The following is a 22,867-nucleotide window of genomic DNA, read 5'->3' as shown; positions in this document are numbered from 1 at the left end:
ATATTTCTTATAGACAGGTGACATAACTCATAAGCCATGTCATGGAGGGTGAGTGTGTGACTCCTTCCTATACACAACACTCAAGTTAGGGTGCCAGATTTGCAAAAATGTGTTTGAACACTGAGTCTTTCATGGCTTAGTGCTTGCAGTGAAGGGACAGTCCGTTTGTAGCTCAATAGTGGCAGTTACTTCCATTATTTCTGGTGTACGTGGAATCTGAGATACCTCAGCTTTCAGGGCTAAAACCATTGCTAATTGGAGTCATAATTTGTCCTTACATTTAAGACCTTCCAAGATATGCTCTATCTGAATTGTATTACATGATTATCTACATAACAGATATGGAAGAAGCTGTTCTTCTCAAATGAAAAAAAAATGGCATTGATCTGTGAAATCCTGAACTCATCTTATTCTGTCCCATCTCTTTTGTCCCTCACCTGATTTACTAAATCTAAAGCTATTCCCTGTAACTCCTGCAATGGAGCACGGTGATCATTCGTATCACATCATCAGAGATAGCAGTTCCTGTCTAATTTCCCCCTTTGGACTACTTGAGGCTTTCTTGGTGAATAATTAATGCTACAATGGTCTTTTACCACGATTTGCTATGTTCTGTTATTAAATACACTTTCTACCATTTTATTAGACCGATGCCGAAAAGCCAGCATTCTCAGCAGACTCTGCAATATGAGCAATTTATGACAACTATGGCACTTTCCTACATAAACCTATTCTGGTAAAAGTGCTGTAGTTATAAATGCAGTCTTTCCTGCGTTTGGTCTTCCAGAGGCCCAAGTATGTCCGTAGTTCACACTGCCTATAAAGGAGGAAGATTCAGGCTTCCTAACTCTGGCAATCCAACACCTCTGAGACCAGTGCACTGTAATGTCAAACTGGGAAGCATTCGGGCTCATTATAATGTGGACTTTGAAGTGGAAGGGTGAGCCAAGAAGTAATAAATTGGTATTAAGAATAAAATGTTGAACTTTCGTTTTCAGTTGTGTAATCATCCTACTCTGCTCCTTCTGAATACCCAGCCCACAATTCTGGAAACTGGGAAGAAATGGACCAGGCACAAATCAAACCAGTTGGTGCCCTCTGCAAAACAAACAGACCTACCCCAAAACAAGATGGGAGAGATTTAATTACCGGGTTGTAATGCAGTTAAAGGGTGTTGCCTTAGTATATTTGCTTCTAGAGATGCTGTTTTAAACACTGGAGGAAATAAATAAAAATCTTCTCTTATCCTAAGGCTGGCAGATTAGTCCAAAGCCATTTGGAAGCTTCCTTCCAACTGGGAAATGCCCAAGTGACCAACACTTTCCTTGAGCAAGATGATGCCATAAGAAGATGCCATTTTGGTTGCTCAAAGGCTTTCATGCATGTTTGGCTTCCATTCACTGCTGGTTTCCAGGAGTGCAGATTTTAGCTATTTGCAAAAGGAACTAAATTCTTTATTCATATGGATCCCATGTTGTTCCCTGCTGTTCGTGCTCATTTATATTTTGTTAGGAGTTGTATATTTTCCTCCCTTATATATGTTAGGAACATGTTAGGAACTGTTTTTTGTTGAGATAAAACAGAAGTGAGGTCAAGAACAGAACTAATATACCGCAGTTCTTTCTACACGATTAGCAATCCTCTTTTAGCCTCCAAAGTATTCTCAGGCACAGATAATTTTATACTTGCCATAGGTTTATTTTGAGATGTGAAAATCCATTATACTCCTCTCTTTAAATTAGGTTACATCCATTTCAGATTTTCTAGCACAATACTGTACAGATTCAAATAAATTTATTACAATAAGGAATAATCAAGACAACACCTTAAAAACAAAGTTCTATAAAACCCAGTGACTTGGGTACACCAGGAGCTACATATATCAGACCTTAATGATCTGTCTTAAACCTTATCCACATCCGGCTAAAGCAAGGAGTTACATAAGCCATCAAAAATATAACATCAGATTAGTATGGTCACGAGGGCAGCAATAAAACTGCCATCTGGAGAAAGAGCAGGGTTCATTTTAAATGCTTGATGAATATGACACTACTTCGTTTCACTGGAAGCTTCTCAAACAGCTTTTTAATCTATTAGTTTCCTGATTAATAGTATATGAGAGATGAAGTATTTACAGGCTTACAGTAGTTTAACTGATCAGCATATATCCCATCTCCCTTCTGACTTCAGTAATTCAGCCCAGTCCTGTGGACTAGCCATAAGAGCAGAGCACATCAGGGGAATGTTCCTTAAAGATTTAATTGCAGCAGACACTCTGTGAGTTTCTTAATGCATCCATGTTGTTAACCTATAAAATTTTTTTTCCTAAAGCAGATTACAGCAAGATCAGGGAGTGCAGAGTAGGGCAGGAGTTTTCCTGTTTTCTCACAGGATGAGAAAAAACCCTGAAAACCTCCTTCACTGGATGTAGAGATGAGCATTATTTCAGCAGAAAGAAGAAAATAAAAGTGTGTTTGGCAGGTGAAATTCCAGTAGATGAGGAATTGGAGGGCATTATTCAATTAATGCAGTCCATAACGTGAATCTGCAGTGTGTCCAAGTCAGGTAGAATTTCTTCACATTTTGGACATGAATATCTCAATGTATTCCGCTGCTCTGGCCATTCTTGACTACCAGTTCCTGCAAGCAGAGAAGATAAATGATTACCTGTTACATTACTTGATTTTTCCACTCTTTTTGCGCAATAGTTCAAAGAGGACTTGCTTGCTCCCAATAGCCAGAGAATCACACTCTCTGCAGCTACCCAGTTGCCAGAACAGCCATAAGGGAGTTGGGGAGCAGCTTGCAGCCAAGCAAAGCTGTTTTAAACTGAACACAGCAGGGCCCGGCCCCGTGAGCTGGGGAGGGTGCTTACGGTACCTCTTTGGACAAGGCGAGGTGACTGTTCCCGTTCTGGTGCCCTGGCTCCGTGGCGATTCTGCATCTCCGCCAAAGAGTTTCTGAGGAGAAAAAAATAAGTCAATTAAAAGGACTTTGAAAAAGAAGGCTGAACAGAAGGTATCTTCCCTTTGCATCCAGAAAAGCTAAGAGGATTCAAAATAATTCAGGAGATTTGCAAGTAACTCATGTTAACAAATGATGCATTTAGTTCACAACTGCTGCTTTGTGACACAGGACCTAGAAACACTGCTGCTTTGTGAGACAGTGCCTGTTGAAATCAGGGTCAAACAACTGACACCAGCAGGATTTAGGCAGCTACACACTCAGGAATCCAGGCGACACTCCTCTGGAAAACTCCAAGGGCTCTGAGCCACTCAAGGCAAACTGCAAATCAGATTAAAGTAGAAAAGCAAGTTATACAAGATAATGGGTTCAGAGGGCCGTTAACCTGACATGTAATTTGATTCTTCAAATTCTGGTCACTCTTCCTGTATCCAGGGCTTCCACAAGATGAGTGGAGAACACATGGTTAATAGTTCTTTCTTGTATTTTACAGCTAAGAGTGCTAAAACGGTGCAACTACAGGGCATGACAGTACTTGAAGCTGCATATGCTCACTTATTACTACTACTTGGAGAAGCAACACATATCCCTGGCACACATGCCAGCAAGCTTAGCTGCAGATTCACCACTAAAACTGAGGCCGGAATCCAAAGAAATTCAACTGAATCAGCAAGGAGAAGGTACCAAATATGAGTCATCCAAAGTGGAATCTTGCTGAGGTATCCAAGTCAGAGCTGACGTGCCTTACGCTACTGTGCTTCTGAGACTCTTTCACAAAACTAAATTAGAGAAGTCAGCCAACTCATTTTCTTTTCCCTTTTAAAATTCAAATTAACCAAGAAATACATGTCTACAAACTTGTTTGCCTTTCTACTGAGATGCTAAAAATATAACACTGTTCATCTCCAGCATGTGGGATAACGAGACAATCCAAAGATGGCTCAGCCAAAGTCTGTTCTCACCGGCCAAGATCTTCAAGGTTTTGCTGGTCTTTTAGCAGGTATGCCAGCTGGACGGCCAACTGCTCCTTCTCCTCATGGATCTTCTCTCTTGCTGCCCTCTCGGCATGGAAATCGGAACAATAAACCTCCATCTGATCAGAGAAATTGAAGCGTGCTGAGAATTTGTAACATAGACTGAACCAAGTCATATATTACATGCCAAAATAGTAAACCCGTATCATAGCCTGCATCTACTTAAAACACTCCTGAAGCACCTATGTACTGCAAAGTACCCAGCTGCACTGCATACAAGGTGAAGAAGACTTGGTAGCTTCTCCATTTAGACTTCAAGGGTCTTATCTGGGACTGTGCAACTGATGTAGAAGCTGAAACAAGGTGCAGAACAGCAGTGAAGAGGTGACTTGACCTGTGACACTGACAAATTGGTGGCACAGATAGTGGAACCAGACCAAGATGCCTTTTTTTTTCCCTTTGCCTTAAATGTGAGGCAAACCCTTTTTAGACGCTGTTTACACACAGTGTTAGGTTTGAATAAATAAACCCTAAAACATATGCAGTGATTCTTAAAACAGTAGTTTTAAATATGAAAACACATCTATTCCCAGCCTTTATTTGTTGTGCCATACTCCAGTGTACTCTCCAGAACTGCAGGACATGGTGGTACAGGCTCTGCAGGGATCTGTAGGATGAGTAAGGGATTTGTGCTTTGGAACTGAGGAAACACACACACAATATTCCAGACTGAGACATTAAATAGCTCCTTCTGGTTTCTGAATAGTGTATGGAGGAACTAGCCAATTTCAAAGGAGAACTCATACCTGAGCACGCAGCACAGCCATGGTTTCAAGGTCCTCCTCTTGCTTCGTAATTATCTGCTTCATTTCATCCATCTGGAGCTGCTTTGCTGCAAGGGCTTGTTCTGCCAGCAACACCTTCGCATTCAGTTCTTCCACCACAGCTTTATCCACTCTGTCCAGCTGCAAGGAGGAACTATGATTATGAGATGAACTCAGAATATGACATTGCTTGAAGTGGAAGTTTGCTACCTACTCCTCCTGCCCTTGGAAAAGATTTCAACTCCACGGCCATCAAAGCAACTTGCACTAAGACAGAAGCAGTGACTGACCTTTCAATTTATAAATTCTTTTTGAGCTTTCAAACTACATTGTATCAAGTCAAAACAGAACTCCCTAATGGACACTCCAAAGGAAACTTTCCAAAATCTGGCACTTACATGGAGCCTCAGTTATGAAGAGGACCTATTATGGTAGACATTCTATATAAGAATACAAAAATGTTTAGAGCTCTACCCTCCTACATTTACAAACTATGCTGTGGGAACACACATATGCTTTGCATATCACTTATCTCCAAGGACTGCACTTCATACTGCACTGCAGATCAAACCATATCTAGAAAACACCATGTAAGTACTGATGTGCAGTAAGTTTTCCGTAACTGACAGCACAGAATCTATTTTTCTCAGAGCAACGCTGCTACGTTGCACACTATATTATATGAAGGGATCACAACTGTTTCCTGCCTGAATTTGTTCCCAGATACATTCTCACATCCCTTCCCACTCCCCCCTAATTCATTATGATTTCTCCTGGTGATGAGTTTACCTCTTTGATTTTCATTTCACTGATTGTTTTCATTGCTTCAGTGAGTTCAGGAAGGATTTTGTTGTATGCATCCTGCAAGTTACTGTATCTTGTCCTGTTTTTGAAAAGGAAAGAGGCAAAAGTTTGAAACACTTAGAAGTTCTTTGAAAGATCTGGTGCTCTTTTTACCATCTTGCATTTTGCAAAACTATCCTGCTTGTCCCAGTTGAAGGCTATTTTCCTTCCTTGTAAAATTTCAATTTCCTAGGGTTTTAAGAGTTAGACATGTATACACAAATCTAAATCTATCAGTCTTTAGAAAAAAATAACTCATCTCTTTGCAAATTAATCTGTACTTCTGATGAGAAAAAATTGTGCTCCATTCTCTCAACATCTCTCTTCCAGGAAGTTGTGTGCTGCTCATCCCTGGACTGAGTCCAAACAGATGCCCTTACTGATTTGTCTGCATTTCAGATTGAAGAATCCATCACCCAATACCTTTATATCAAGTTCACCAATTCCGTTCCAAATTAACACCTCTCTTAGGAAAACACTGATGTCTTGATTTAGAGACTTCAAGTGATGGAGAATTCCTCAGGAGAAGAACCAGACACAGACCAGGTAATGAGCAGCTTCTCCAGCAGCCGACAGTACCTGCAGACAGTTCAGCCTACACACTTACGTACAGCTTACGCTGACATTTCACACTCCTTCATGTTGCACACGAAAGGGAGTGGCAATGTCTCCCCAAGATACAAAACCAAGTCATACTCACTTTTCTTCCTGTGTCTTGGCTTGTTCTAGCTTGACCTCTGCCTGCACGCTCTCCACCTGCAGCTCCAGCTTCTTGATGGTGTATATTAGCTGCTGCTTCTCCTCCAATTCTGATGCAGCAGCTGAGTTCATTCTTTCCAGTACTTGGCACCTGACAGAACAACGGAGAAAAGAAAAAGCTTGATCCACCCTGTTCCCCTTTTCCTGATGATTTGGAACAAGTGGGTGTTGTAGGAAAAAAAAAAATCATTTGAAAGGCTTATTTTGATGAAGAAAAAAGAAATACAAGATAAATCTGTACACAACCATCAGAAAATAAAACTACTAAACCTAATGCTTTTTTTCTTACTAGTATGAATTTCAAAGAACTGGAATTTGACAGAAAACTAAGCAAATACAGTGAGGTTCTTGTAACCACTTTTTATGACCTACAGGATCAATAATCTTCAAAAGCACTGACAGTTCATGTGAAAAGGCTTGTAACTAGGTCCCTCAGCTTCTTCCCCTAAGACTAGCACACGGATTGGTTATTTGAAGCTGGAAACAAGAAAGACTCGTCTTTATGACAGGAAGGATTAAAACCCAAATGATCAAATTCCAGGCAGTGGGGTTCTATTTGTAGAACTAGGTTGGCAGCTGGGATTTGCTGACAATTTCTGCATTTCTGTACTTTCATCTCCACTTACAAAGAAGGAGCAATCTTTTACAGCATTTCTATGAGACAGATATTTAAGTTGGTATTTGTAGAGCTAGTGAGTTTCCCTAGGTGGGAGTTGTCACACAAATATTTACTGGGTGTCACAGCAAAACTTTTGTTCTTCTGAACCTTACTTTTCTTGAAGCTTCTTCTGAATCAATTCTGCTTCTTTTAACTTCGCGTGGGCCTCCTGAAGCTCTTTAAACAGAGCGCAAACTTGAGTATTCAGGGTTTCTACTTCACTGCCAACCTTTTAGAGAAAAAATAAGGAAAATTATACATGGACAATTATAGATAGAAAAATTGCAAGCTAACTAAGACATCTAACCAGGAAGTACTGGTTAGAAGTTTTCTTTTTCTAGAGAAAACGGCACGAATCAGTCTGCATCATTATACTTTATGTTCAATAGTAAGGCTGCTTCTGCAAGGCCTCACAGTTAGCAATTATTCCTAAATGTGGCAGAACCCCATTTTGACTTAACGCTGTCATAAGGTATGCGTGACTCTAAGACATCTCTATTGCTTTTGTCTAGAATACAGGTGTGTAACAGAGTTCATCATTTAAAACCTGTGGGCAAAGCAGACAGAGTCAGTGATTACTGCCACTCCTCTAAGCAGCAGTTAGTCTGTCAAAGAAATATAAACACATGGGTATCCTTAGGTAGGTTAGTTTCCTACCATCAGTAAGCTCTTCAGAAAGAGGTGTGACAGCAGGTGTAGAATGGAAGAAGCAGTTTGGAAGCAGAGAATTAGAGGAGGCGGATTAAACACGCCAGCCTCTGCCACACAACACATGAGCGTCACAGAACTGGAAGTCTACGGCTCTAACTTTTTGTAGCAGAAAAAAAAATAAAAACAAATGATGACTCCATTACCATTCCTTCAGGAATCTACTTTGCAAATCAAGAAGAAAATGATTTCTAGTACAACTATTAATCAGACTTGATGATCTCGAAGGTCTTTTCCAACCTAGGCGGTTCTGAGATTACCAGTTTTGTTGTGAGTCTCTGGCCCTCTTGTTTGGGCTTCAGACCAAGAGCACCGAAAGATCCAAAAGACGGGCAAAAAGTAGTAGGAGGAAAGAAACAGGAGCAGTTCACTCCTCCTGAAACACTTCAGGGTTTCAGTTGCTAAAATATACTCCCACACTCTAGGAGAGACGAAACCTTTGCCTCCTGCTGCTTTGTGGTTTCTCAAGGCACATCCTCGAGCTTTCCTAAAGAAACATCAAGATCTTATCATCACACTAGCATCAGTGTAATTGTCCCTCATACTCGAATTTTCGTTGGAAATGTTTTATCTTTTCAAATGCATGGGAAGTCCCCAGTCCAGCTTGGGAGCGAGCTAGGTGGCTGTGGCTGAAAAAGATACCAGGTGTATCAAGAATTTGCTGCTGTCGTACATCCTTGAAGAAAATTTTCACTTTTGTAACAGAGAAAGTCCACCACTTCACCAGGCAACTGAAGCAACAGAAGTTGTTCATCCACGACGACCTGTGAGCACTTCCAGCTTTTATCTCCCAGCAGAAGTGTGGAACAGAGCCAGTGAGACTGACAGGTGGACAGAACACAACTGTCTACTGACGGGTGTTGAAGAGGTCACCCTCCATAAGCTGCCAACGCCATTCGCCAGTCATACCAATCAAAAGGGACTGAACTTGATGGTGTGAACACAAACCACATTGCTCTATGCTTTTTCTAACTTCGAAGCAAAAGGAGATCTTTTGTCTACCAGCATAGCTTCAAAGCAAGCCACAAAAATATGTTATTGAGCAATCCAGCTAATCCAATCATACTCATGGAGGAAAGCGCTCATTTCTGTAAGGTGATGGCATTTCAATTTGCAGAAAACTAGACATCAGCAGCAATTTCTTTAACAGAAAGCATGCCAGCAAATGAAACCATGTATCACTGGCAAGAGTCTGACTTCTAATAAAGCTGCACTGTGAATTTTTGCTCCCTCACGAAAGCCATCAAAATTCAAGATATCTTACTTAATTGGGACACTATCGTTGCATACTTCTGGGAAGCAATCTTGCTGAAAGAAAAGACTAAGGTGACTCAAAAAATCCCATCGCACAGTACGGGCTGTCTCTCTCCAACAACCACTTCCTAGCTCAGGAAAGAGGAACACCAAAATCACAGCTTTCTAGGTCTGTTTCTGGGAAGTTTGCAAGCAGCCTTCCAGGGATGGCAGAGCAATAACTGCAGCGGTGCTTTAAGATGCCTCATCTCAGGAGACCTGGCTTGAGTTAGTATCCACGTGAGTGTTTGGCAGATGTTCTCTAGCCTCTTCTACCCCAGCCACTCCTCACTCTCCAAACAGAGTAAAGCAGGTTTGAGAAACACTTCCCTCTCTCCCCAGGATGTCTTCCAACTGCGGAGTCCTCAGAGTCCACACCACAACCATACACTGTTTCATTAAATATCTACATTTTACAACAGAGGGAGAAAACATGAACTAAGCTGACGAGAACCCTCTGAAGGGGCATATACAACAGCATATTCAACAGCACACACATGGAAAGAATGAGTGCTGCCACAAGGATGCCACTATGCTGACGTCGATATCAGCCCTTAGGTAAGGAGCACGGGGCTCAAACTGTAATTAAGGCAAAGTTGAGATAAAAATACTGTAAAGAATTAACTGAGACATCATCTGCCTTCCACAGAAAGGACACCTTCTGGCCTGACCACGAGCTGGTACAAGAAGAACTGGTTAATTAAGCCAGCCCTGCCCTAGAATACTTGTCCTGGCCTTTGGAAGGACACAGGTCTCCAGCAGATCCCGTATCATATTTGCTAGCCACACGCAGCACCTCAGATAACCCACGCTGCCTCACACACAGGCATTCTTAGCTGTCTGTCTTTTGCAGTTGCACTGACCCTGAATGGATCTCTACTGTTAGGGGAGCTTCCCAGGCTCTGTTCAGTGGTGCCCAGTGCCAGGATATGGGGGCAGAGGGCACAAACTGGAACACAAGAGGATCCATCTGACCACCAGGCAGCACTTCTGTGCTGTGGGGGTGACAGAGCAGTGGCACAGGCTGCCCAGAGAGGCTGTGGGGTCTCCTTGGAGATCGTGGACCCACCTGGACGTGGTGCTGGGCACCCTGCTCGGGGTGGCCCTGCTGGAGCAGGGGTGGGACCAGACGGACCCAGAGGTCCCTTCCCACCTCAGCCATCCTGGGACTCTGTGATTTTTACACACTTACCCCACACGGAGAGGCCTACAACTGTAGGCACATAAATTTAGATGTCTGAATCCGGAGCTGAATCCCAACCCCAAAATCCATTCAAAGCCTTAAGTGAAAACATCAGGACTAAATTTGCCTGGATCTGTGTCACAACCCAAGATAGTTACACACCCCCATTGCACTGCAACTCACCTGACCCATGAAAAAATCAAGCCAAGCACCATATAAGCTACACATTTAAAGTCTGTTTTACAGTTGGCTGTCAGTGGATTCTTATCTAAAAGCTGACCTAGTCTGCAGTTGGAAAATTCATCCGGTTTAGAAGATTTTGTGGGGACAGAAATGACTGCATCCTTCTCTGTCTAATGGGCATGGCCAGGACAATGAGGTGCACCTGAAGTTATGCCACACTTCCCTAATTCTTGGCCATCAATCTTACCCCTTCTGCGTGGCTGGTGTAATTTGGAACCACCTATAAGATATGGATTGGAGAGTTCAAAATTCACTTCCATGGCTCGTGCAGGACATTTGCCCCCTGCTCTCTGACAGAAAGTGCAAATGTAGACCCTGAAGTTGTTGGTCTCAACACGTAAGTTGTATGCTGTTAAAACTCAGCTCAGGAGGACAGATACTTACAGCCTCTGTACTCTCTTCTTCCTGGTCAGTTTGTGTCCCTTTCTCCAGGCAGTTGCTTGTTTCATTCTCCAGCTTTGAAATTCTGGAAAACAGAAGAATCCCGTTCAATATGTACATTGTGACTGTTCAAGGTTTTCATGCAAGTGATGTACTGCCTTTCTAACATCACAGCCACGAATGGGGGCAGAGCTGAAAGTCCAGACATGCAGGAAAGCCGGCACAGTCGTGGGGCCTCCTGATGAATGCAGGACCCCCAGCATGTATATTTAATTACAGTGGATGTACAAGTCTGCATGTGTGGTGAAGGACAGTGACATTCAGTCGCTGGTCAATTTAGTCACCGATCAATTTTTGGTACAGCCCAAAACTGCTAGTTCTCTGAAAACCGGTCAGTCTGTTCACTGAATCCAATGACTACCACTGCCTCTATTTTCCTCCGATATTTTCAGAGGCTGAGATTTCTAAGAATCATTTGGCTCTGGCTCATTACCTCTTCTAGGAAGACCACGTCAAAACAATTACTGAGCCACTAACCTTTCATAGCAAGTAATGTCCAGGAAGTGTTACTCTGCCTCTGCAAACTGGGGATTTGGAGCAGCTACTGCTTGGGCAATTGTACACGCCTGAACAGTCATGCTGATACGTACATAACTGAGCTGTGATGGACCCTCATGCAGGTCTCACTGCAAAAATGCTCTCCTAGGTAAGTTTGGAATTAAAATCATCGTAGACATTTCCAAGGAGCTTTGCCAAGCTCACACTGCTAAACGTAGCCTGCCAATAGCACAAAGAGAACTGTAATCCCTGCTTTATACAGGGTGATTTGGTTAAGCCCCGCACGTAGATACAAAAATTGCCTTCATATAAAAGCAAATAATGACAGAGGAGTGAGCAGAAAGAACATCCTCAGCTCATTCTCATATTGTTCTGACATCACCTGCGGAAAGCTGAAACCCAAGAGGCAACAGGTAATTTGTCTTGATCTGTGATGCTACAGGAGGTAATAAGACAGAGAAACTCTTTTGCTCACAGAACGGAACTTGTGGTTTATCCCTATCAGAGCTATGACAAAAAGAAATTATTACTAGTGAGCACTCAGGAAATTCCCCATCCAGGTCATACTGATATTTCAGCTTGTCTCCCATCAGCCACAGACTTGGTAACTGCAGCAGCAGCCCTGAAAGAAAACAGCTTAAAATATTACAGTGCACCATTTCGTACCTCTCTTTGTGATCCTGCAGCTCCTTCTCAAGTTTTTCTCTTTTCTGAGTTTCATTTCTAAGGCAGCAGAGCAGCTGGCTTACAGTTAGCTCCTCCGATTCCAAATTCTTGGACTCATCTGCATATTTGCCCCTGCTGCAAACCAAACGAGAGGTAAGTAACAACAGCTATGATTTTATTAGGGCACTTCCTCACCCCCTGGTTCTGGGACCTGATCTGAAAGGCCAGTTTCACACAGTGCTGAAAAGCAACGTTCTGAGCAAAGAGCTCATTCCTGAGAACCACGACCTGCCCACAAACCAGTAGCCCCAGTCCCTGAGCGTGTGCAGTGCTCAGACTGTCCCTTCATCAGGCTGGGGGAACAATTTGGTATTTAAGCAAAGGAAACAAAAACAGTCAAGACAATACAAAACCCAGTGCCTTTATTCTGACCTACTTTGCATCCCCTTCTGCTAAGTGCTGCTGTATGTTCCCAAAATAACTCTTTTTCCACTGAAATATGCAACATTTCTTATCTTTGTCTCATTCCTTTCCAGGAGAAGAAGGCATGCTCCACCAACAATGGACATTGGGAATTACTTTCTTTTCCAGACAAAAAAAATCCTTCAATATTTTGCCTCCATCATATTCTACAGCTCTTTGGAAAATTGCATATGCTACCACAGAAACAAACCAAAGCAAATAAAAAACACTCTGAAAAAATAAACTAAGTTAATTTTCTGAGATAAAATACTGCATTCTATTACCTCCACTTTCATGTCCATCCAGACAGAACGTTGAAATTCACAAACTATATGGTAACAGATAGAGGTTACACATTTCAGAAGCTCAGCTGGAAAACAGCACGTGTTTACAACTTCAGTTTTGTAATTCAGAAAAGAAAGTAAAGCATAGTGCTGTATGTGCTCCTGAGAGCCTGGTATCTTTGGTAAGCAAAATTCAGTACCCCAAAGACAGCGTTCAGCCAGGATATATTAAGTAAATAACTTTTATCAGGGGATTTTTAGTGCATCGGCCTGCTCTTACAGAAATAAACCTGTCCTGAGTGGATCACATTTCTCTGAAGCTGTTAAGAGCACCGGTCTAAGGTTTCAGTACTGGACAAAGACACGTGGTGCCACAGGAAATTTTGAGAGAGGTATATATACCCCCTGTTCTTGTAGACATGGCTCTGACGCTCATAAGAAGGGAAGCAGGTCCCACAGAGATTATTGTCTAATAATCAAAGTGTTCTCACAAGCCATTGCTCATGACAACCTGAATGCTTGCAGCCTGTCTGCGGTCAGCATCTCTTTGTTTCATAACTTGACCATAACTGGTTTTTTGCCTTCAGCTGCTTAACCGCATACTGAGGGTCAAGTTTTCTACGTTATTACATTAAAATGCTGATCTCCTTTGCATTGAAGCAGGCAGTGACGGAGTTCAAAGGAAAACACGCATGCAGAGCACAGCTTTCCAGCCTGCTTTGCCCCAAACATTTTCTATATCCTTCCCTTCCAAAAGCAAGGCCACAAAGTAAATGAGACAGTTCAGCCCCAAGCACCTAGCTGCTACATTGGGCAGTATCCCAAATGGAAAGTTTTATAGTATCAGCTGTCTGTGTCCATGAGGAGTAAAGGTTCAGCTAGGGGCAAGAAAGTCCCTTGTGCCCTGGAGCTGACGTAAAGATCAGATTTTGAGAAGTAACTTAAACAGAACGCTGATATCTTAAGCCTAGTACCCTGAAAAACAAGGACTATGCCATTGCACTGTCTGCCTGCCCCACTATGATCAAATTAATACAAACAACACGCAAGCAGAATGGGCAGGGATCAGGTATGAAAGGCTACAAATCCTCTGATTCTTACCAATATCATTAGAATCGGGTAGATGACTCTATTCGAGTCCAGAGTGACTAGATGGGAGGGCGTCCCTGCAGCCTCTATCTTTTCTTTCTGGCCTCCCTTAAAAACCTGAAAAGTAGCAGGCAGTTGGCAAGTCTGCTCGTACATAAATGCCCGGCCAACTGGCCAGAATACGCACTCTCTCATCAGCTAGTGAAAACAGGAGGGAAAAACGCCAGAGAGCTGGGGGTCTTTTCAACGTGGTCAGAAGGTAGAGCTACTGCAGTGGAAGGATGCAAGGCCACAGAAAAACAGGATTTACTACACGTTCCTCTAGAAAAAAAACTTCCCTTACATTGAAAGCAAAACACATTGCAGAAGTTTGAATCACTCGAGAATCTACATACATGTAGACAGCGACGTTACTGGGCACTTCACCACTATTATCTTGATTTTCTTTTGCAGCTCTGTTTATTTCTCCTTCCTAAGAAAGAAAGAAAAAAAAACCAAACTATTAGCTTGGTATCTGGACTAACCGGTACATAGTTTTATTTACTTAAGGAAGGAAGAAAACCAGGAAAAAATACTGCGGTGGCAATAAAAAATAAATAAAACACAAAACTCCTACATACCAGTTTCACGTTAACTTAAATACTTCACATGCCTTTCCCTGTATCTCTTCAGGACTGATCAGAGAAGAGAAACAACAATGAGATTTGGCCTTCTCCTTTCATCAACAATTTCCATGGCCATTCTCTCTTGTAAAGATGACACAGCAACAGCACTGCCAATAGATTTTGAATGCAAGCCTAAAAACCACTCAGTCTCCTGCCTGCCAAGAGAACCACTCTTCTTTCCCACTGCAAAACTCATCCATGACCTTTGTAGTCCAAAGGGAACTCTTTGTAGCAAAAAAGGAGAAGGCATCCTTGAAGCTTTCCTGCAGTCTGAAGTTTTCTCTGACAACTCCGAAGAATTTTTAATTAAATTCTCTTAATTTCTTGTTGTACTTTTTTCCAGAGAGGGATGTGCTATTACAGGGGTAGCAGAGACCCACATTTTCACATTTCACTTTTTGCCTATAAAGATTTCTCAGATACAAGAAGAGTAGAAAAAAAACAGATTTCTGTGCTTCTAGGGAACACAGAAGAAAAAATCACTTTGCAAAAAAATGAGAACCAAGCTTGAAACAAAGTTTCTGGCTGCAGCTCACCGTGTCCTTTTTATTCCCCTCACTTACATTCATCCCAATCTCCACGAAAGAGTCCTCTGCTGAGATGTTCAGCTTGACCTGCAGTTCTGAAATGATGGCTAGTAGATCTGCCTTCTCAGCCTGGAGCCGCTGCACCTGGGACTTGAGCTGCTTCGCTTCCTTCTCAGGAGCCACGCAGCCCTCCTGGGATAAACAAAAACCTGCATTAGCCAACAAACAGGAAACAGCAGACAAGGAGTACAGAGCCTGAACGTAACAGTGGTGTCCCTTTGCCCTACTTCTCTGATTAGTTTTGCCTGGAAAAATCCAGTATAGAGATCCCTAAGCTATGCTTTGGTTCACTAGACAGCAAGAAGCATAAACTGTGCAACCAGGTTTATCAAGCGATGAGTATCACAATTCTGGAAACCATGGACCTGGTCTGCTGAATGCACGGATAATTAGGATGTAAATCTTTGTCTGAATCTATGCCTCTCACTGCCACGTAGGGTCTCAGTCGTCCTATACTTTTTTCTTCTCTTTTTTTTTTCCCATATCCTTATTTCTTTTTCCAAATCTACCTAAGGTTCTAGGGAGAAAAGACCAGTTGGCAAAGAGACTTTCTGTATACACCACTTTCAGCCTTCTACCACCTTAAAACTCTTAAAACTCCCTCTCTGTACTCCACATCCACGTATAAATTTCTGCCTATATCCGTGACCTTCACACCAAGTTCTACATCCCTCCCATTCCACAATCTCTATCCCTCAGAGTTTCCCAAACTTAATCTCTCCTTCTAGTTGTGACTGTCTCCTTCACCTTCTGCCTCTTCTCTTTCCTCAGGATCCTCAAAACCCTCTCTTAAGCCCCCACATAACCAGGAAGCCTCTTTTTCTTCTCCCTTTCCTTTAGATGCCTCTCCCCCTTACGAAACTCTCCCTGGAGTTTGTTTCTTCCCTGTTTTGTAATCCAATTCTTCTATCTCTTGGTAATGCTTTATTATATGACATGCCATCAGTATAAATTCTGAACAATTCCTGGAGTTGGAATTACATTCTAACCTATCATTCACGCCAAATCTCCAAACTCTTGCCATGATGACAGTGTCTCATCTTGCAATACTTCCTTACACACGACTCACTGTGATTTTGTGCTCAGGCTATAAAAGGCTGCAACAGGAGTCAGCTCCAGTGAAGAAGAGAGAGTTTCATTGCCACCAGTGCTCTCAGGGGTATTGTTTTGAGAGAAACTCTCCTATGAATACTGCTTTATCACTAAGGAAAGCAACAGTATACATCTGTGATTTGCTTTGTGTGAAATGGGCACGTCACTTAGCAGTAGCAAGGGACTATAATCCATCTCAGTAAAGAGTCAAAAATAGAGGTGAGAGGAGAGAAATTAGACTTTTTTTTCTCCTTAGGAGAAAATTAGAAGATTAGGAGAATTTTTTTTAGTGCTTTGAAAAAAAAAAAAAGATAATTCAATTAAAGTATAGCTAAAGTCTTCAAGAGAGAAAACCATTTTGGCTTAGATGACACTGTCAGCCTGAAAATCATAGTCAGAAGTGAAATGTTTCTATCTAAATGAAATTATCACTGACTGATAGAACTGCAAAAATCACTAAAGAATCAAGAATTGCTTTATGGAGTTCTTACAGATGAGATAATTAAGAGATTTATTTTTACTTAGTCGGATTGCCCAGGCAGGTTGGATCACTCTGTCAGTAACACACTTTAAGTATCTGAAGCACAAGAAGTTCTGAAACAGGTATGGGCAGAATAAATCCCCTACCTCCCCTTAAAATTTCAGATTTATGAAATTCTGAGTTTCCCTGGAACACAATCCTGAAACACGACTTTTAGCCTGGTTTCCTAACACAGTCACACTTGCACAATCACATGTTTATACATGACTTCCCTTATACCCTTCACAACTTTCGAACTCATCGGCCAGTTTAAATTTACATGTTGGGAGATTTCTAACAGAGTTCCATAAAATAGGCAGTCATGAGAGGAAAGGAAAGCCTACCAGTGACCCTGTGGAGGGAAAGGCTGATACACTCATCCTCCAGCAGGCAACAGAGAATCCACATTCATTCTGCACCATCTGCCAGTATTGATTGATTTGGCTGTGCGTGAAACTTCTCGTTAATCATCTCTTCACATAACAATGCGGGACACAAAGCAGGTTTTGTTCTAACAGGCTTTGTCCACAGACTACTCAGTACTACCTGCGAATTGGTGTTATCTGACTGCTAAGCAATCACCTGCAACATTAGAAACTACTTGCTACAGAGCCAAAGGTAACACAGAGGGAGAAAGCTCAGTCAGACTGAAATAGAGCAGCTGAAGAACAAATCTAATCTGAACCTTAGTAAAAAGGCTTTCATGAGTGGAGAAAGATATATGGGGCCTGGAGCATCTCCCCTGTGAGGAAAGGCTGAGACCTGGGTCTGTTCAGCCTGGAGAAGAGAAGACTGACTGAGAGGGGATCTCATCAATAAGTATAAATACCTGAGGTGTGGGAGACAGAGGGATTTGGCCAACCTCTTTTCAGTGGTTTGTGGGGACAGGACAAGGGGCAATGGCCACAAAATGGAGCCCAGGAACTTCCACCCCTACATGCGAAAGAACTTCTTCACGGTGAGGGTGACGGAGCCCTGGGACAGGCTGCCCAGGGAGGTTGTGGAGTCTCCTTCTCTGGAGATATTCAAGGCCCGTCTGGACGCCTACCTGGGCAGCCTGCTCTAGGGAACCTGCTTTGGCAGGGGGGTTGGACCCGATGATCTCTGGAGGTCCCTTCCAACCCCTACAATTCAGTGATTCTGTGATATAAAAATAGATGGCAGGTTGTTGGGTTTTTTTTTCTTTTTGCTTACATGCCAACTTCCCACCGGAAAGACAAAAACAAAGCAATCAAACTTTCCTGAGAAAGAATCTAAGGAGGAAAGGGAGGGATGAAGCCAACCGAACAGTAAACAAGATAAAGAATGGTAAGTTGCCAAGAAATGCTCATTTCTGATTTGTAATGTTGATAATGTTAACTGTTATTATTAATTATTATTAAAATGGTAATTATCTCAGGTGTGGCACTATGTTCTGTTACCACACTCTGAGAAGACTCACTTCATAAAATAAGTCAGGCCAAGACTACCTGTTACAGCATAAGGATAAAAATGGAGAACGTTAACAAAACTCCAAACCTCACAGTATGATGAAGGGGCATAAAAGCTCCTTTCATTAATTTCAAAGTATGTCAATCCAAGCATTTCCTTATTTACCATTTCAGCTCCTTCTTCTCTTTCCTTTAAGCTCTGAAGCTGTTGCTGTAGCTGTTCATTTTCAATGCACTTGGCTAGCAGGCACTGCTTTGCTTCTTTAAACTTTGTCTCGTAAAATTCTCGTTCTTCTTTCTGCTTCTCTCGCCAGATGGAAAGTTCCTCATATCGCTCCTTCATAGCTTGGTTATGCAACTTCATGGCTTCTAAAGGATAGCCAGAGACAAGTCATTGATTCACAGTAACACATGTCAATGAAACAGCAGATTTCCTCTACATGGGCTCAGCATTCTTCAGTATCAAACGGGTAAGCAGTAATTAGGTTTGAAATGCAAACCTCCTTCTCATGTGTCTTAGATAGTGAACTGAAACAAAACTTACTACAGCTTCTTAACACTTTAATAAATACTATTAAAACCATTGCTGAAATAACATGCCCACACTCTCTCACTCCTTGAATTATTCCGAAGCTAAGAAGTGCAAGCAAGAAGTATTGCTCACAAGAAGTTCTCGTTATCTTGCTGCATGTGTTATGTGCATGATGAACCCAAATGAAACTACTGAGCGGAGATTATGAAACTAATGACAGTCAGCAGGGAAAGCGGATTTTCTAGACTGGTAAAATAGTGCATGAAAGCAGATGCTATCAAATTGAAAGTCTCAAATATGTCCAACCATCCTCTGCTTGAACGTTCAGTTAAGATTTGATTTAAAATGTTGAAAAAAAAATGTAACTGATAACTTATAGCAAGGTCAGCTCACCCTGACTGGGAAGGCATGTTTTATGTAACAAAGTCAGTGAGTCAGTATGTAACAGCACCAGTCTCATTATAGCAAAATGCTTACAGTATTTTTATGAAGCCAACAAAAGGATTTCAAACTTGCTTTTTAAAGCAACATTCTCAAAGCCAGTTGCTTGAAAATCTTTTGTACATTGTATATTCCTGTAACTGCCCTTATGTCTTGATGCCATTTTGCAAGGTATGAGTTACAACAGCTGCAATTATGGCCCTAAAACATTATCTTATATGGCATAGGACCTTTTAGCAGAATACCAGAGGTGCTCCTCGAAGCGACTTTCCTGCCAGATACTCATGGGACTCCAAGGCAGAGAACTTGCACCAGGTCCAAAAATGATTCAGATGGAACTTGAACACTGACTTAAAATCACAGCACACAGGACACATGACTTTATGCTCTGTTACTATATAAATAGTTAGGTACCTCTGTCTTTTATGCAGAAAATCCCCAAACCCCTTGGGTTTTGCTCTAACCATTAAAAAAAATATATGCATCTAACACCTAAGATTTTGGGATCGAGAAACAAAGCTTTCTCACCTAAAAGGCTTAAATCATTAGGCATTTTCAGAGAAATCTAATGGTCTCTCCCAGATAGACCAAGCTATGACTGTTACTTCCTTTTGAAGCACAGAAGGTGCTACCACAACTAAACTTTCGAAGCGGTTACTACACACAGTGTAGAACAGTCTGCTTCAATTCCCCTCGCTACCTGAGAGGATTCAGCACCTTTCAGAGAATATCTTAACCAGAACTATTCTGGATGTCGTGGACTACCTATCCACTTTGCTGATGTAGCTATGACAAATTGTTAGTCTATCTGTAATGGAGATGCTCAACCATTCTAAAATACAATCCAAAAAAAGCTCTTAAAGGCTGATGAGCAAAATCTCCTAAAATACACAATGCAATTCTGACTGTGTGTGTCGTTCTGAAGCAATTAAGTCACTCATAAATTGGGCTGTTCTCCCCCTAATCTTCCATACTGATTCAACTTGATGTGTCCTATCAATTGGCCTTGCCACTTGCAGAGTTGCTTGTACAGTGAATGCTACCCAGATATAAAACGTCATCCAGCAAGGGCACAGAATTCATACCCGCAGGAAAAGAAAAACAAACAAACAAACTGCAGAAGAGACTCCTTTTGCATTTCAAGACAGATCTGCATTCACATTCACCTTTTAACTCGTTGTTCTCAGTGATCAGTTCTTTCATCTGCTGTACCATCTCTTCTGGTGTGTATGTGCTGAGGGTGGGGGCAGCCGCACCGTCCGTCCCGTTTTCCATTTTGCTCCTGGGATGCTCTCCATTTTCAGCAGGACGGCTCTGCACCTTGCTGGACATCTCTGAAGCGACCACTACAAGGTCAGTAATGAGAAAAACATGATTTCTTGCCAAATAGCTACTTAGAAAGAAAATACGACACTTTCATTTCACCTGGACGAGCTGTGCATCCAGTCATAGCATGCAGGGACCACCCGATCCCTCCGACCCCACTACTCCAGAACACCCACGAGTCTCTATAACCCATTAACCCCCTCAGAGAGAGGACTGGATGAATAAAGCTGAGACATCCACAAGTCTCTATATCCCATTAACCTCCCCCCCAGAAAGAGAGGGCTGGATGAATAAGGCATTTGATTCCTGAGACATCTTGGATGAGTAACACCGAGACGTCTCTCAGCCTAAAACCGTTCCTTGGGAGCCCCTTCCTCTGGGAATGAAACATAAAAAGAAGCTTTAATCCCCTTCCCTGCACACTAGGAAGCCTTTAAGGGCAGCAAAGCCGTGTTTCACCCACTCTCCCCGTTCCTCAGGCGCACCCAGCAGCCTCCCCGGGGCTGGGGGACCCCCCCCGGGGCTGGGGGACCCCCTGCCCACCCACACACCCCTACCAGGAGGCCTCGAAAAGCTCTCGGTCCCCTTTACCGCCGGGATTACATTTCCGCCGCCTCCCTGCCAGCTTTCGTTTTCTCTTTCCGTCGCAGTTTGCTTCGCCGGGGGAGGCGCTGAGGCGGCCGCCTCCGTGCCCAGTCACAGCTCTCCCCTTGCCTTGCCTTCCCCGTAGGCCCACCCCGGAGCCGCTGAGTCACCGGCCACGGCCGCCTGCGGCCGGCGGCAGGGACAAGCGACCTCCCCGGTCCCCTCCCGGCCCCGTCGCCTCAGCGCCCCGCGGGGGCCGTGCCCGCCGCCGCCCCGCTCACCCCGCTCACGCCGCTCACGCCGTGCCCATGGCGGCGGCCGCCCGCATCGGCTGAGTGCCGAGAGCCGCCGTCTCCGCCTTCCCCCGCGGGGATTTCCCCAGCTCGGAGCGGCCTCTGGGCGGCACTGCCCGGCCGGGCGGGTCTTGACAGCCGGCCCCTTTCAGGCGCTGGGAGGCCGCTGGAAGGTCTTCCCGGAGCCTTCTCTTCTCCAGGCTGAACACCCCCAGCTCTCTCAGCCTGGCTCCACAGCAGAGGGGCTGCAGCCTCTGATCATCCTCGTGGCCTCCTCTGGACTCGCTCTGATACATCCCTGTCCTTGTGCTGGGCCCCAGAGCTGAACGCAGGCTCCAGGTGGGGTCTGACGAGAGCAGAGCGGAGGGGGACAATCCCCCCTCCCGCCCTGCTGCTCACACTGCTTTTGTTTGGACACTGTTGGCTTTTTGGGCTGCAAGTGCACATTGCTGGCTTGTGTTGAGCTTCTTGTTAACCCCTAGGTCCTTCTCCTCAGGGCTGCTCTCCATCCATTCTCCTCCCAGCCTGGATTTGGGCTTGGGATTGCCCTGTCCCAGGTGCAGGACCTTGCACTTGGTCTTGTTGAACCTCATAAGGTTCACACAGCCCCACCTCTCAGGCTTGTCCAGGTTCCTTCCCTCCAGCGTGTCGACCGCACCACACAGCTCAGTGTTGCTGGCAAACTTGCCAAGGGTGCACTCGATCCCACTGTCCATGTCACCGACAAAGACGCTAAACAGCACCGGTCCCAGATACCCTGCAGAGGGGAGAGTACCAAGGGCAGAGCATCCTGCTGAGCCTGGCCCTGGGGCTACTGAGGAAGACAGGCTCCTCTGAGGACAGGTCCCCATCTGCATGGGCCTCCCTCGGGTTCTGCTTCACGGGGCTCTATGTTTTTCCTGTCAGGGTAGAGGCCTCGCAGGTGGCAGAGCAGCCAAGTCCCACACAACCAAAGGCTGCAGGACAGATAAGCACGCCCCACCACATCAGCCCCCCACTGACCTGCGATGAACCGTGTGTGTAGGGTAGGTATGGAGAAGGGAGCTCTATGCCCTTCACAGCTCCATGGCCTTGGCCCACATCTGGGCACACAGCAACTCCCTTCCCGTACAAGTTTCTACACAGAGGAGGCAGCGGGTGGGATCCAGTGGGGACCCAAAGCAAAATCCAGCAGGGAAGATGAGGGCTGCAGTCAGTCCTTTGGAAGGTAGCTGCCCTACCAGGCAGGCTCTCTTATGTTGGATTACAGGGGCTTCATCACACTCTCTGTCACCATCTTCCAACTCAGATAGCTGTGTACCCTGGGAACAATTGGCTTTACTAATAAAGATGGAGGCAAAAAAGGCATTCAGTACCTCAGCCTTATCCTTATCTTTCATCACTATGTTTCCCCTCACAACCAGTAAGGGATGGAGATTCTCCTTAGTCCTTCTTTTGCTGTTGATGTGTTTATTAAAGCATTTCTTATTCTCCCTTACTGCACTAGCCAAACTGAGTTCCAGCTGGG

The 22,867-nt window shown here is 43.8% G+C and overlaps 1 protein-coding gene across 5 annotated transcripts; it reads right to left on the bottom strand.

The window, feature by feature from the left end:
• Positions 1-1,677: 1,677 nt before the first annotated feature.
• Positions 1,678-21,608, bottom strand: OPTN (optineurin). 5 transcript variants are annotated; one of them, XM_080605700.1, is made up of 14 exons: positions 21,358-21,608; positions 20,323-20,502; positions 18,350-18,552; positions 15,118-15,273; positions 14,285-14,361; positions 12,055-12,189; positions 10,834-10,915; positions 7,136-7,251; positions 6,306-6,455; positions 5,552-5,645; positions 4,745-4,903; positions 3,927-4,057; positions 2,881-2,960; positions 1,678-2,640 (listed from the first exon to the last, which is right to left on the bottom strand). In XM_080605700.1, exons 2-14 carry the CDS (start codon positions 20,486-20,488, stop codon positions 2,519-2,521), a joined length of 1,671 nt encoding a protein of 556 aa, XP_080461826.1. In that variant the 5' UTR covers positions 20,489-20,502; positions 21,358-21,608; the 3' UTR covers positions 1,678-2,518. The 5 variants fall into 5 exon arrangements, with proteins under 5 accessions (XP_080461826.1, XP_080461829.1, XP_080461830.1 ...); XM_080605703.1 differs by having other exon boundaries at positions 21,349-21,605; XM_080605704.1 differs by lacking the exon at positions 21,358-21,608 and adding an exon at positions 21,074-21,303.
• Between the last annotated feature and the right edge of the window lie 1,259 nt (positions 21,609-22,867).

The sequence above is a fragment of the Anser brachyrhynchus genome (assembly GCF_964034855.1).
Source record: "Anser brachyrhynchus genome assembly, chromosome: 1".
Classification (NCBI taxonomy): Eukaryota; Metazoa; Chordata; class Aves; order Anseriformes; family Anatidae; genus Anser; species Anser brachyrhynchus.
This window is presented reverse-complemented; position numbering and strand designations above follow the sequence as displayed.

Coding starts and splice junctions, on each gene's coding strand:
- OPTN (XM_080605700.1), bottom strand. CDS start 20,488: ATGTCCAGCAAGGTGCAGAGCCGTCCTGCTGAAAATGGAGAGCATCCC. Junction 7,252..10,833: donor AAGAAGAGAGTACAGAGGCT/GTAAGTATCTGT, acceptor TTTCTCTAAAAG/GTTGGCAGTGAAGTAGAAAC. Junction 6,456..7,135: donor CAGAAGAAGCTTCAAGAAAA/GTAAGGTTCAGA, acceptor TTGTTCTGTCAG/GTGCCAAGTACTGGAAAGAA.